At 53.1% G+C, this 14,738-nt stretch overlaps 1 protein-coding gene across 6 annotated transcripts in view; it reads left to right on the forward strand.

Annotated features, from left to right (window-relative positions):
- The window catches only part of LOC149327683 (V-type proton ATPase 116 kDa subunit a 1-like), a 633,463-nt gene that overhangs the window by 599,900 nt on the left and 18,825 nt on the right, over positions 1 to 14,738 (forward strand). For 4 of the 6 annotated variants that reach the window (XM_089562563.1, XM_089562559.1, XM_089562562.1 and 1 more), the window contains one exon: positions 3,258 to 3,577. The exons of the other annotated variants lie outside the window; for them this stretch is intronic. In XM_089562563.1, the coding sequence (XP_089418689.1) occupies positions 3,258 to 3,354 (97 nt within the window). In that variant the 3' untranslated portion in view covers positions 3,355 to 3,577. Of the gene's footprint in view, positions 1 to 3,257; positions 3,578 to 14,738 lie in introns of those variants that run through there. 6 annotated transcript variants of the gene reach the window in all.

The raw sequence follows: 14,738 nt of genomic DNA on the forward strand, positions 1-14,738 counted from the left end.
TTGAATCCGTATTTCCATGGCTTTTCCCATCAGCTAAAAAAAAAAAAAAGTAACCAGCAACAAGTCAGTCTTCTTTTCCGCTCCTCACAAAATCATGAAAATGGTCGGGCTTGTAAATTCGGCAAGATCACTGGGGTCTCTAGAAATGCTTGTCACAGCAATCATAGAAACCTTTTTGTCCGATGTTCGAAAGAAGTCATCTATTCTTTATTCATCAAGTGTGGTGTCCTTTATGTAGGCTAGACGGATAGGTGCTTGAATGCATACGTCTACTAGAGCACAAAACGAAGGTGGACAGCGTGGGCGTATCTGGAAACTTAGCGGACCTCCGTCGAATCTGCAGCGAAGGAGAATGTCGGCCGAGGTACCGAGCCCGCCAAATATTGGACAAATTTAGATCCCGGCCAAAAATGGAGGTAATAAAAGTTTATCACATCGCGAAGCACCATGCTCCATGTTTCAGTGACCCATCGGTGTCGTTAACCACGAAATAAATTGGATATCTACCCCTCAGATTGTAAATCTACCGCTTTTCAAACACTAGGTCTCCTTTTTTTGGTGCGGTCTCATACCTTGTTTTCTGTCTTCATTCACCATTCCCTAGAAAGAAGTGATTAGTTTGTAGCGTTCTGTGCACCCCGTTCTCCCTTCCGCGATGTTCTTTTCGCGCTGTGGTCATGTTACACTGAACAGACGACTCGCCCGTCCTCAAATTACTCCGGAGGAGACAGTGGATGCACAGCCGGAGCGGAATACTTTTTTTTTCCCCTCTTCGTTGCAACTCGACATCGCAGGCCTCGGTTGGCGCACGGCCATTTCCGTGCTAATGTCTTCGTTGCATTGTTTGGTGCTACTACAGTAGAACCTTGAGGGAACCTTAAACATAGTTAGCTGCACAGGCTGCTTGCTGCGTTGTTATTTTCTCCACTACTGAAGCCCACGTAGTCCGCATACTTTCCCTTCTGCTAATAACAAGAGCTGTCGGCCAGCAGTACTCGCCGAGTTCGGTGCAGCGCCGTCTGGCGGAACGAGGGTCCCCACAAAGCGGTCACGTGATGGGCAGCCGCAGAAGCAACCGGTTGTGGTCTGCACAAGCTTCTCGGCAGCCGATCATTGTCGCTGCCTTAGATATAAAACATCCCCGCTAGCACCACAGTTTGCAGTTAGGTACGGGTTCTCAAAGCTGTACTGCTACTTAGAACTTGTTTCTTCAAACATAGTAACAGTAATCAATTACAGAAAAAAAAGAATGATTCTATTTCAAAAAAGTAATCGATTAATTACAAAAAATACAAGAAAATGTAACTGATTACAAGTAATCAATGACTTGTAATGCGTTACGCAGAACTCTGGTGGTGAGGCAAATTTATTTAAAACACCCTCAAGGCCAAACACGTTATAGAGGGGAGTGGTTACACAAAGTAATAAAACATAGAAATATGAGGATAACGTTTACAGAAGGTTGCTAGTTATACAATGTTAGCTAATGCATTCTTGAAATAAACTGTGATAATTAATCAGTGCCAGTGGTGTGGGAAGCTGATTCCATTCGTCGGATGCCCCGGGTAAAAACGAATGAAAGTAGGTTTTCGTTCTGCACAATGATATTGGAACCTCGTCGGCGTGATCCATCTGTGGTGACACGTGCCGTGGGGGTCAGATAAGTTCTTCGCGCAGGTAAGAATGGCGAAAAATATTATGAGAAAGGCGAAGACCAAGTATTCTACGACGAGACGCAAGGGATGGCAGGCCGAGGCTATAGCTCTCATGCTCGTTGTGCTTGCAGTTCTGTTGTAGTTGGAGAGAATGAATTGAGCAGCTGTAATCTGGACCGTGTGAGGTGAACGCGTTAAGTTCTGGTGATAAGGATCCGATATCGATGCTGCGTATTCGAGTTTAGGTAAAATGAGTTTTTTGTACAGTGAATGTTTCATAGATGAAGGCGCTTTACCAAATTTTCGGCGAAGATATCCAAGAGTGTTGTTGGCGTTGTTAACGACATGTGTAACATGAGCAGCCCAGGAAAGGTCGTTAGTAATGTGAACATTAATGTATTTTCGAGAGAGTACAAAGTCTAGAGACAAGCCGTTGGTGTTCCGTACCGCATCTTTGCCGTCTTTTGTCGGCCTGCAATGATTCTCGTACAAAAGGGCGCACCTCGACCTTGACAACTATTGACGACTTGCGCTTACCTATAGGCACTTCCATTCCGTCTTGCACCTCGTAGTGTAGATTGCCGATGCGTGTCCAATCACTGCTGCAGTGGCGGCGATCATTTCTGCTGCGTTTCCTTGTCGCGCACTGTGGAGGCGTGCTCCAGTCGCCCTGGCAGATCATCCCGTCCGTCATGCGAATTGGCACTCCTAGGTCACTACTTGCTAACAATGACTTCAGTCTCAGAGCCTAAATAGCCTCTATAACATGCGTGTGCGAACTTTGAAACACACGCTGACTGATATTTATTTATTCATTTTATTGCTTTTAGTTAAAACACACTGCAATCACTGAAGACCAAGCAAGAGGGCTATACACGGTAAAATACATAAACGCAGTCCAGCGCTACCATGAGCAAGCAACAAAACAAAAATAAACAAATAGAAGCGCATTGGAACAAGAACGCAGGGATAAAAGGATGAAAGCTACAAACTTACAAGATTTCATCAGCAATGGTACCTTTATTTCATACTGAAAAAAAGCTGATCTATTAAAAAAAAGATGATAATGGCTTGTCAATATTCACCTAGCTATGATTACTTCTCAATTTCTAAGAACGAAAGAGTTTGGCGCAATGATACAGGCGCATAGAACAAATGAAGTGCACAGTATCAACCTTCTCCAGATCATCTGTCAGCGCAGCGTTATGGCCACCAAAACTTCGGGCTGCTTTGTCGCAGAGGTTAACGTTGCATGATGCGTCTTCGGCAGCTGACGATTTGACCTTTCTTTGATGGACACGTTGTAAAGGACTGCGTCTGCAGTGATGTTTGCAATTCAGGTGGTTCTGTGAGCTGAAGTGCGAATAATTCGTATGCGCGCGCACTCTGTGCGACCCAGAGCGGCAAGTAAGGATCTCTCGCACCCATATTGTTCATGGTACGTCATTCTGGATTGCTTAGCGCAAAGACAGGTCCGCGGCAGAAGAACACAGTACGAGGCGCCTTCGGGCTGTCTTTTCGCCCTAAATAATTCAGAATGAACCAACTAGCCCAGCAACAAGTTGTCTTGTGTCATACTCGCCATTCTTCCTCCCCTCGCAGGGTGGAGTTCATGAACAAGTTCTTCAAGGGCGAAGGGCATCTGTTCACGCCGTTCGACTTCAAAGAAGTGCTGCGCAGGGCCGGGGAGGAAGTCTGATCTCGTGCGGTCATGCGGCACCTGGTGAAGGTTGGACTAGTTGCGAAATACTGATAGAATAGTTTTTCTTTTAATCTCAGCTGCTTATTCTGGGGAAAAACACACAGCGCTTTTGTGTGCGCTCAGGCCTGCGCAGACCGTGCTGCAACTTCGGCGACAGAATTGCGGCGCTGTCCCCTTCCTGGCGCAGTTGTTCCACTAATAAAGGTTTTTTTGCATCGAACTGGTGGTCTACCCGGCTGTGAAATCTCTCATTTCATTTCATTTTATTCCAACATCAACATTACAGGTGCTGAGGACCGTGAACAATTGAAGCCGTGACACAAAAAGCCGTGAAACAAAAAGCGAACACATGTCGGCCACCGTTTATATATATAATTTTTTCTGTTTTCAAAACGGTCGAGACAGCAGTTTTTTTTTGTGTTGTTTTGCATTTATGTGGTGCGTAAAAATAAAAAAATCACGGATCACGTGGAACTTGCCTAAGCAGACTGAATATTTTATTTTATAATGCGTAATAGCCGTTATAACCGCGAAAATTTACAACCGAGTACTTTCTTCCTTGAAGAGTACCTATATCGGCTTAAGCAGCCAAATTGTGCTAATGTCACGGGTAGGTATGAGATCACATGCGGCATCATAAGCTGCAGTATAATATTTTCTTAGTTATTTTAATTCACTTAACTTATTGGCCGAGAAAGCGGAATAATAGCGAGCGAACGAAATTGCTGTTTTCCAACGCGTGGTGTAACCTCATACCTTCTTATCCAGTCACAACCACCGTTAAACTGCAGAAATAACTACAAAACTATATTTTAGAAGAAATGATGCTATAAATTATTTACCAAGCGTAGGCCAATTTCACCCAATAATGCATCTTTAATGATGTCTTAAGCCCCACTTAAAGCAAAACCACAACACCAAAAATTTTCCGCCTCTGCCGCTGTAAATCATCATCATTTATTTACCCTAAAGGGCCCTTGGCTTAGGGCATTACATAAGGGGGGGGGGGAACAGTCGTTTCATAATCAGTGGTCGGTAAAATCAACAATAAATATGTTCGAATGAGAAGAGAGAAAGATCTTCCAGTCAATCTGCTCATTGCTTTTTGCTAGAAATTCATGATACATATCAGTCGCAAAGAACATACCTCCAAAAAGTAAATGAAATAAGAAATAACCCTCTACGACTAAGGTGATTAATTCGCTTTCAATGAAGAGCTGACTGCGTTTAGGCTCCCCTTTCTAGATATTTTCTCTTTTCGTTTAGTTGAAGACAACTTCGTTGAAGATACTTATGAAATGAAAAATGCAGTAGCCAGCTAATCAAAGCCTATATTCCCACTATTACAATAACACAACGGCCGCCGTACCCCCTCGTGTAATCACATTAAAGCGCCTCAACAATAAAAAGAAACGACTCTATCGAATCTTCAAGAAAGTAACATGTCACGCGCATAGAAACCCTCTGACAGGCATACCTTGCGTTTATTGCCCACTCTCTCTCGCAACCGGCCCAACGGTCGACACGAGAGGGAGATCACAGCACTGCCGCGGGGACATTCTCCTGCAGCGGCGTGCTAGCGGCGCGCATTGCTCGAGTCGCTTCGTGCGCGCAGCGGAGCCTTGCTCCTCGCGCGCCCCCGGGACGGGGTGACGATTGAGTGTGTGTGTACTGCTGAAGGACGACGTGAATAAACGTCTCCTTTGTGAACTTGGAGGCCTATTTCTTTGCGGCGAATCGCTCTCCTCCCAGCGGAGGTTGAGTGCGCCGCATCGGTGTCCCAGTGGTGTGTGGTGACGGCTGATCGGGGCCCTTGGCTCGCGCGAAGCTCGAACCCGCGGTGGGTGGTGTCCTGTGTCCACGTAGAAACCCATAACTCGCCTGTCGGAGGTCGCTGGACCCCGCTGGACAGGCTCGAGCCGCTGCAGGTCAGAGGACACGTGCGGGCGAGCTCGAGTAAGCACTGGTCCGAACGGCAAAGGCCGGCACGGACAAACAGTAACGTACGCACCTTACGCTGTCTCGGAGGGATCTCTCTCTCTGGGCCCCGCTCGGACGGTCGCGCCGTGCGCGGCCGCCCGTAACGGGTCCCGAATTCCCGCCAAAAGGCGCCAATGGCAAAGGCCGTTGGGGAGCCGGGGCGGAGCTGTGGCCAAATGACAGTGATTAGTCACCGAGCCGCCTCTCCACCGCCTGAGGCGGGAGCAAGGGAAAGAGGAGAAACAACGCGGAAGCCTGCACAGCCGCGCAGAGGCAACGGCGGAAAGCCAGGATTCCCACAAACCATACGCCCCGGCCAGATCCGCGGGGTCATTTATCGTGCCAACGGGTTAACAAGCGAACAGCTCATGGTAAACCTCACGTGCTACTCGTGCAGGATAATAAACGCCAGGCCTATGGGCAAGAACGGAGCAGATCTAATCACGTTTGAGGGCTCCACACTTCCCCGAAATATTCATCTGTACAGCATACTCCTTCCGGTGACACCTTATCACCCGAAGTCTATCATATGTGAGACCTGTCACAAAATCGGACACAGGGCAATTTCGTGTCCACTAGTCGACCAACGTCGATGCTCGTACTGCGGTCGCCTTGCACATGGAAACCTCAAGGTTTGTCCGACGGAGCCACTATGCCGCAATTGCAGATGTCCCCACGTAGCCACGGACCCAAAGTGCCCTGCTCGGCGGCAGGCCACAAAAACCTTGAAGAATGGCATTTTCCGTCGTATCCGAGTATCGCGACGAAAAGAACGCAAACAACAAGCCGAGATTCTACGTGGTAACCAAACGGCGTCGACGACGGCGCACAAGAGCCCTGTCAGTACACAGCAATCAGCCTCGGAGTCAATTGTGCTTGTTAATCAGGACTTCCCTCCACTACAAAGTCAGCCGTTGCAGAAGACACGAGACAGCGAACATAAAACTAAACGGCAAGGCGCGCACAAGCCCTCCACACAATCTGAGAGCAATAGTCAAAGGAATGCCACCTCATCTCTAACCGCAGTTTTTGAGCATACCGCGATGGCACCAAAGCAAGCGCGCATTCATCGAGTTTACGCTGAAACACTCCGTGATACGCAACGCGGCGCGCAAACGAATCTTGCAAAAGATAGTTCGCGTACGCTACACTTAGATGAAAACCAGCTCACGCGCATTATCGAACTGGTCACTGCCGAGGTGATCAAGCGTATCCTCCCACTCTTGGGAATGTCACAGGTTTCTCCGAATCAATAGCCCGAAATTGGGCACACATCATCTTCACTTCCGCGTACTTTTCAGTTTAATAATGGCAGGAATTAGCGCGAAACCACATGACATTTTTGCTTCGGACTCTCCTATATGGTTCTTGCAATGGAACTGCCGGGGAATCCGTCGCAAACAAGCGGAACTTAAGAGGAGACTGTCCATCACGCCAACGCCTCCTCTAGCTGTCCTGCTTCAGGAGACTGGCAATAATAAGCCCAATCTAATAGGGTACAAACCTTACTGCACCCCTTCCAAAGAGCACAGGCGTCCCGGGCCAGGATCGCGATCTGCGCCTCCAATGGCCAATGGGCAAGCATGCGTTCTTGTTCTGTCGCGCACGGCCCACGCTGAACTAGATACTTCCGCGTGGTGCACGCAGACGCAGGAGGTAGCGGGAGTACGCCTTAGCTTAGATGGCGACCAACAAGCCTTAGTTTTTTCAATCTATGCGCGATTGTTAGTAAAATTGGACCACTTGGTAGCAGCGGGCGGCGACGGACAGCACCTAAGCGCATTTTACTTGTTGCTGCAGATAAGCCACGAAATCAGCACAGTCTGACCGCTCTCCGCTGATCTACACGTGGACAGGAAACCGGCGCTGGCGGAACTACAAAGCGGCTCTTCCAGGCCACCGCCCCGCGGCAGCATCTACCGCTAGGAGGATTCCGAAGCTACAAAAGTTCGGCACAGTCCCTGACTGGAACCACTTGGCAGCAGCGGGCGGCGACGGACAGCACCTAAGCGCATTTTACTTGTTGCTGCAGATAAGCCACGAAATCAGCACAGTCTGACCGCTCTCCGCTGATCTACACGTGGACAGGAAACCGGCGCTGGCGGAACTACAAAGCGGCTCTACCAGGCCACCGTCCCCCGGCAGCATCTACCGCTAGGAGGATTCCGACGCTATAAAAGTTCGGCACAGTCCCTGACTGGAACCACTTGGCAGCAGCGGGCGGCGACGGACAGCACCTAAGCGCATTTTACTTGTTGCTGCAGATAAGCCACGAAATCAGCACAGTCTGACCGCTCTCCGCTGATCTACACGTGGACAGGAAACCGGCGCTGGCGGAACTACAAAGCGGCTCTACCAGGCCACCGCCCCGCGGCAGCATCTACCGCTAGGAGGATTCCGACGCTATAAAAGTTCGGCACAGTCCCTGACTGGAACCACTTGGCAGCAGCGGGCGGCGACGGACAGCACCTAAGCGCATTTTACTTGTTGCTGCAGATAAGCCACGAAATCAGCACAGTCTTACCGCTCTCCGATGCTCTACACGTGGACAGGAAACCGGCGCTGGCGGAACTACAAAGCGGCTCTACCAGGCCACCGCCCCCCGGCAGCATCTACCGCTAGCAGGATTCCGAAGCTACAAAAGTTCGGCACAGTCCCTGACTGGAACCACTTGGCAGCAGCGGGCGGCGACGGACAGCACCTAAGCGCATTTTACTTGTTGCTGCAGATAAGCCACGAAATCAGCACAGTCTTACCGCTCTCCGCTGATCTACACGTGGACAGGAAACCGGCGCTGGCGGAACTACAAAGCGGCTCTACCAGGCCACCGCCCCCCGGCAGCATCTACCGCTAGGAGGATTCCGACGCTATAAAAGTTCGGCACAGTCCCTGACTGGAACCACTTGGCAGCAGCGGGCGGCGACGGACAGCACCTCAGCGCATTTTACTTGTTGCTGCAGATAAGCCACGAAATCAGCACAGTCTTACCGCTCTCCGCTGATCTACACGTGGACAGGAAACCGGCGCTGGCGGAACTACAAAGCGGCTCTACCAGGCCACCGCCCCCCGGCAGCATCTACCGCTAGGAGGATTCCGAAGCTACAAAAGTTCGGCACAGTCCCTGACTGGAACCACTTGGCAGCAGCGGGCGGCGACGGACAGCACCTAAGCGCATTTTACTTGTTGCTGCAGATAAGCCACGAAATCAGCACAGTCTTACCGCTCTCCGCTGATCTACACGTGGACAGGAAACCGGCGCTGGCGGAACTACAAAGCGGCTCTACCAGGCCACCGCCCCCCGGCAGCATCTACCGCTAGGAGGATTCCGAAGCTACAAAAGTTCGGCACAGTCCCTGACTGGAACCACTTGGCAGCAGCGGGCGGCGACGGACAGCACCTAAGCGCATTTTACTTGTTGCGGCAGATAAGCCACGAAATCAGCACAGTCTTACCGCTCTCCGCTGATCTACACGTGGACAGGAAACCGGCGCTGGCGGAACTACAAAGCGGCTCTACCAGGCCACCGCCCCCCGGCAGCATCTACCGCTAGGAGGATTCCGACGCTATAAAAGTTCGGCACAGTCCCTGACTGGAACCACTTGGCAGCAGCGGGCGGCGACGGACAGCACCTAAGCGCATTTTACTTGTTGCTGCAGATAAGCCACGAAATCAGCACAGTCTTACCGCTCTCCGCTGATCTACACGTGGACAGGAAACCGGCGCTGGCGGAACTACAAAGCGGCTCTACCAGGCCACCGCCCCCCGGCAGCATCTACCGCTAGGAGGATTCCGACGCTACAAAAGTTCGGCACAGTCCCTGACTGGAACCACTTGGCAGCAGCGGGCGGCGACGGACAGCACCTAAGCGCATTTTACTTGTTGCTGCAGATAAGCCACGAAATCAGCACAGTCTTACCGCTCTCCGCTGATCTACACGTGGACAGGAAACCGGCGCTGGCGGAACTACAAAGCGGCTCTACCAGGCCACCGCCCCCCGGCAGCATCTACCGCTAGGAGGATTCCGACGCTACAAAAGTTCGGCACAGTCCCTGACTGGAACCACTTGGCAGCAGCGGGCGGCGACGGACAGCACCTAAGCGCATTTTACTTGTTGCTGCAGATAAGCCACGAAATCAGCACAGTCTTACCGCTCTCCGCTGATCTACACGTGGACAGGAAACCGGCGCTGGCGGAACTACAAAGCGGCTCTACCAGGCCACCGCCCCCCGGCAGCATCTACCGCTAGGAGGATTCCGAAGCTACAAAAGTTCGGCACAGTCCCTGACTGGAACCACTTGGCAGCAGCGGGCGGCGACGGACAGCACCTAAGCGCATTTTACTTGTTGCTGCAGATAAGCCACGAAATCAGCACAGTCTGACCGCTCTCCGCTGATCTACACGTGGACAGGAAACCGGCGCTGGCGGAACTACAAAGCGGCTCTACCAGGCCACCGCCCCCCGGCAGCATCTACCGCTAGGAGGATTCCGAAGCTACAAAAGTTCGGCACAGTCCCTGACTGGAACCACTTGGCAGCAGCGGGCGGCGACGGACAGCACCTAAGCGCATTTTACTTGTTGCTGCAGATAAGCCACGAAATCAGCACAGTCTGACCGCTCTCCGCTGATCTACACGTGGACAGGAAACCGGCGCTGGCGGAACTACAAAGCGGCTCTACCAGGCCACCGCCCCCCGGCAGCATCTACCGCTAGGAGGATTCCGAAGCTACAAAAGTTCGGCACAGTCCCTGACTGGAACCACTTGGCAGCAGCGGGCGGCGACGGACAGAACCTAAGCGCATTTTACTTGTTGCTGCAGATAAGCCATGAAATCAGCACAGTCTGACCGCTCTCCGCTGATCTACACGTGGACAGGAAACCGGCGCAGGCGGAACTACAAAGCGGCTCTACCAGGCCACCGCCCCCCGGCAGCATCTACCGCTAGGAGGATTCCGAAGCTACAAAAGTTCGGCACAGTCCCTGACTGGAACCACTTGGCAGCAGCGGGCGGCGACGGACAGCACCTAAGCGCATTTTACTTGTTGCTGCAGATAAGCCATGAAATCAGCACAGTCTGACCGCTCTCCGCTGATCTACACGTGGACAGGAAAGCGGCGCAGGCGGGACTACAAAGCGGCTCTACCAGGCCACCGCCCCCCCGGGCAGCATCTACCGCTAGGAGGATTCCGAAGCTACAAAAGTTCGGCACAGTCCCTGACTGGAACCACTTGGCAGCAGCGGGCGGCGACGGACAGCACCTAAGCGCATTTTACTTGTTGCTGCAGATAAGCCACGAAATCAGCACAGTCTTACCGCTCTCCGCTGATCTACACGTGGACAGGAAACCGGCGCTGGCGGAACTACAAAGCGGCTCTACCAGGCCACCGCCCCCCGGCAGCATCTACCGCTAGGAGGATTCCGACGCTACAAAAGTTCGGCACAGTCCCTGACTGGAACCACTTGGCAGCAGCGGGCGGCGACGGACAGCACCTAAGCGCATTTTACTTGTTGCTGCAGATAAGCCACGAAATCAGCACAGTCTTACCGCTCTCCGCTGATCTACACGTGGACAGGAAACCGGCGCTGGCGGAACTACAAAGCGGCTCTACCAGGCCACCGCCCCCCGGCAGCATCTACCGCTAGGAGGATTCCGAAGCTACAAAAGTTCGGCACAGTCCCTGACTGGAACCACTTGGCAGCAGCGGGCGGCGACGGACAGCACCTAAGCGCATTTTACTTGTTGCTGCAGATAAGCCATGAAATCAGCACAGTCTGACCGCTCTCCGCTGATCTACACGTGGACAGGAAAGCGGCGCAGGCGGGACTACAAAGCGGCTCTACCAGGCCACCGCCCCCCCGGGCAGCATCTACCGCTAGGAGGATTCCGAAGCTACAAAAGTTCGGCACAGTCCCTGACTGGAACCACTTGGCAGCAGCGGGCGGCGACGGACAGCACCTAAGCGCATTTTACTTGTTGCTGCAGATAAGCCATGAAATCAGCACAGTCTGACCGCTCTCCGCTGATCTACACGTGGACAGGAAACCGGCGCTGGCGGAACTACAAAGCGGCTCTACCAGGCCACCGCCCCCCGGCAGCATCTACCGCTAGGAGGATTCCGACGCTACAAAAGTTCGGCACAGTCCCTGACTGGAACCACTTGGCAGCAGCGGGCGGCGACGGACAGCACCTAAGCGCATTTTACTTGTTGCTGCAGATAAGCCACGAAATCAGCACAGTCTTACCGCTCTCCGCTGATCTACACGTGGACAGGAAACCGGCGCTGGCGGAACTACAAAGCGGCTCTACCAGGCCACCGCCCCCCGGCAGCATCTACCGCTAGGAGGATTCCGAAGCTACAAAAGTTCGGCACAGTCCCTGACTGGAACCACTTGGCAGCAGCGGGCGGCGACGGACAGCACCTAAGCGCATTTTACTTGTTGCTGCAGATAAGCCACGAAATCAGCACAGTCTGACCGCTCTCCGCTGATCTACACGTGGACAGGAAACCGGCGCTGGCGGAACTACAAAGCGGCTCTACCAGGCCACCGCCCCCCGGCAGCATCTACCGCTAGGAGGATTCCGAAGCTACAAAAGTTCGGCACAGTCCCTGACTGGAACCACTTGGCAGCAGCGGGCGGCGACGGACAGCACCTAAGCGCATTTTACTTGTTGCTGCAGATAAGCCACGAAATCAGCACAGTCTGACCGCTCTCCGCTGATCTACACGTGGACAGGAAACCGGCGCTGGCGGAACTACAAAGCGGCTCTACCAGGCCACCGCCCCCCGGCAGCATCTACCGCTAGGAGGATTCCGAAGCTACAAAAGTTCGGCACAGTCCCTGACTGGAACCACTTGGCAGCAGCGGGCGGCGACGGACAGAACCTAAGCGCATTTTACTTGTTGCTGCAGATAAGCCATGAAATCAGCACAGTCTGACCGCTCTCCGCTGATCTACACGTGGACAGGAAACCGGCGCAGGCGGAACTACAAAGCGGCTCTACCAGGCCACCGCCCCCCGGCAGCATCTACCGCTAGGAGGATTCCGAAGCTACAAAAGTTCGGCACAGTCCCTGACTGGAACCACTTGGCAGCAGCGGGCGGCGACGGACAGCACCTAAGCGCATTTTACTTGTTGCTGCAGATAAGCCATGAAATCAGCACAGTCTGACCGCTCTCCGCTGATCTACACGTGGACAGGAAAGCGGCGCAGGCGGGACTACAAAGCGGCTCTACCAGGCCACCGCCCCCCCGGGCAGCATCTACCGCTAGGAGGATTCCGAAGCTACAAAAGTTCGGCACAGTCCCTGACTGGAACCACTTGGCAGCAGCGGGCGGCGACGGACAGCACCTAAGCGCATTTTACTTGTTGCTGCAGATAAGCCACGAAATCAGCACAGTCTTACCGCTCTCCGCTGATCTACACGTGGACAGGAAACCGGCGCTGGCGGAACTACAAAGCGGCTCTACCAGGCCACCGCCCCCCGGCAGCATCTACCGCTAGGAGGATTCCGACGCTACAAAAGTTCGGCACAGTCCCTGACTGGAACCACTTGGCAGCAGCGGGCGGCGACGGACAGCACCTAAGCGCATTTTACTTGTTGCTGCAGATAAGCCACGAAATCAGCACAGTCTTACCGCTCTCCGCTGATCTACACGTGGACAGGAAACCGGCGCTGGCGGAACTACAAAGCGGCTCTACCAGGCCACCGCCCCCCGGCAGCATCTACCGCTAGGAGGATTCCGAAGCTACAAAAGTTCGGCACAGTCCCTGACTGGAACCACTTGGCAGCAGCGGGCGGCGACGGACAGCACCTAAGCGCATTTTACTTGTTGCTGCAGATAAGCCACGAAATCAGCACAGTCTGACCGCTCTCCGCTGATCTACACGTGGACAGGAAACCGGCGCTGGCGGAACTACAAAGCGGCTCTACCAGGCCACCGCCCCCCGGCAGCATCTACCGCTAGGAGGATTCCGAAGCTACAAAAGTTCGGCACAGTCCCTGACTGGAACCACTTGGCAGCAGCGGGCGGCGACGGACAGCACCTAAGCGCATTTTACTTGTTGCTGCAGATAAGCCACGAAATCAGCACAGTCTGACCGCTCTCCGCTGATCTACACGTGGACAGGAAACCGGCGCTGGCGGAACTACAAAGCGGCTCTACCAGGCCACCGCCCCCCGGCAGCATCTACCGCTAGGAGGATTCCGAAGCTACAAAAGTTCGGCACAGTCCCTGACTGGAACCACTTGGCAGCAGCGGGCGGCGACGGACAGAACCTAAGCGCATTTTACTTGTTGCTGCAGATAAGCCATGAAATCAGCACAGTCTGACCGCTCTCCGCTGATCTACACGTGGACAGGAAACCGGCGCAGGCGGAACTACAAAGCGGCTCTACCAGGCCACCGCCCCCCGGCAGCATCTACCGCTAGGAGGATTCCGAAGCTACAAAAGTTCGGCACAGTCCCTGACTGGAACCACTTGGCAGCAGCGGGCGGCGACGGACAGCACCTAAGCGCATTTTACTTGTTGCTGCAGATAAGCCATGAAATCAGCACAGTCTGACCGCTCTCCGCTGATCTACACGTGGACAGGAAAGCGGCGCAGGCGGGACTACAAAGCGGCTCTACCAGGCCACCGCCCCCCCGGGCAGCATCTACCGCTAGGAGGATTCCGAAGCTACAAAAGTTCGGCACAGTCCCTGACTGGAACCACTTGGCAGCAGCGGGCGGCGACGGACAGCACCTAAGCGCATTTTACTTGTTGCTGCAGATAAGCCATGAAATCAGCACAGTCTGACCGCTCTCCGCTGATCTACACGTGGACAGGAAACCGGCGCAGGCGGAACTACAAAGCGGCTCTACCAGGCCACCGCCCCCCGGCAGCATCTACCGCTAGGAGGATTCCGAAGCTACAAAAGTTCGGCACAGTCCCTGACTGGAACCACTTGGCAGCAGCGGGCGGCGACGGACAGCACCTAAGCGCATTTTACTTGTTGCTGCAGGTTAGAGCTTTGTACTTCACACATTCTTCTCTTTATTCTGCCTTGCTGCTGCCAACAGTGCATTTCTTGTGTTTCCTATTGATTTTGCAACTGCTGCATTATGTCAACCAAAGCATGGGATGAGTTCAAAGAGGAAATGAAAAGGGAAATGAAAGAGTTTAAAAGCAAGATCGAACGTGATCTAAGGCATGAAATGAGGGAACTCAAGGATAGCCTAGACTTTATTAACCAAGAGTATGAGACTGCTAAACGTAACAACGAGCAGCTCAAAAACGAAAACGAAGCACTAAAGGAGGCAAATGAAGCACTTGCAGACGAGTGTAGAAAGACAAAAAGGCAACTAGAAGAGCATGAAACTAGAATCACTGCCAGTGAGCAATATGCAAGAAACCGCAACGTTG

Source organism: Amblyomma mixtum, chromosome 10 (assembly GCF_055824585.1).
Source record: "Amblyomma mixtum isolate Tamu chromosome 10, ASM5582458v1, whole genome shotgun sequence".
Taxonomy (NCBI): Eukaryota; Metazoa; Arthropoda; class Arachnida; order Ixodida; family Ixodidae; genus Amblyomma; species Amblyomma mixtum.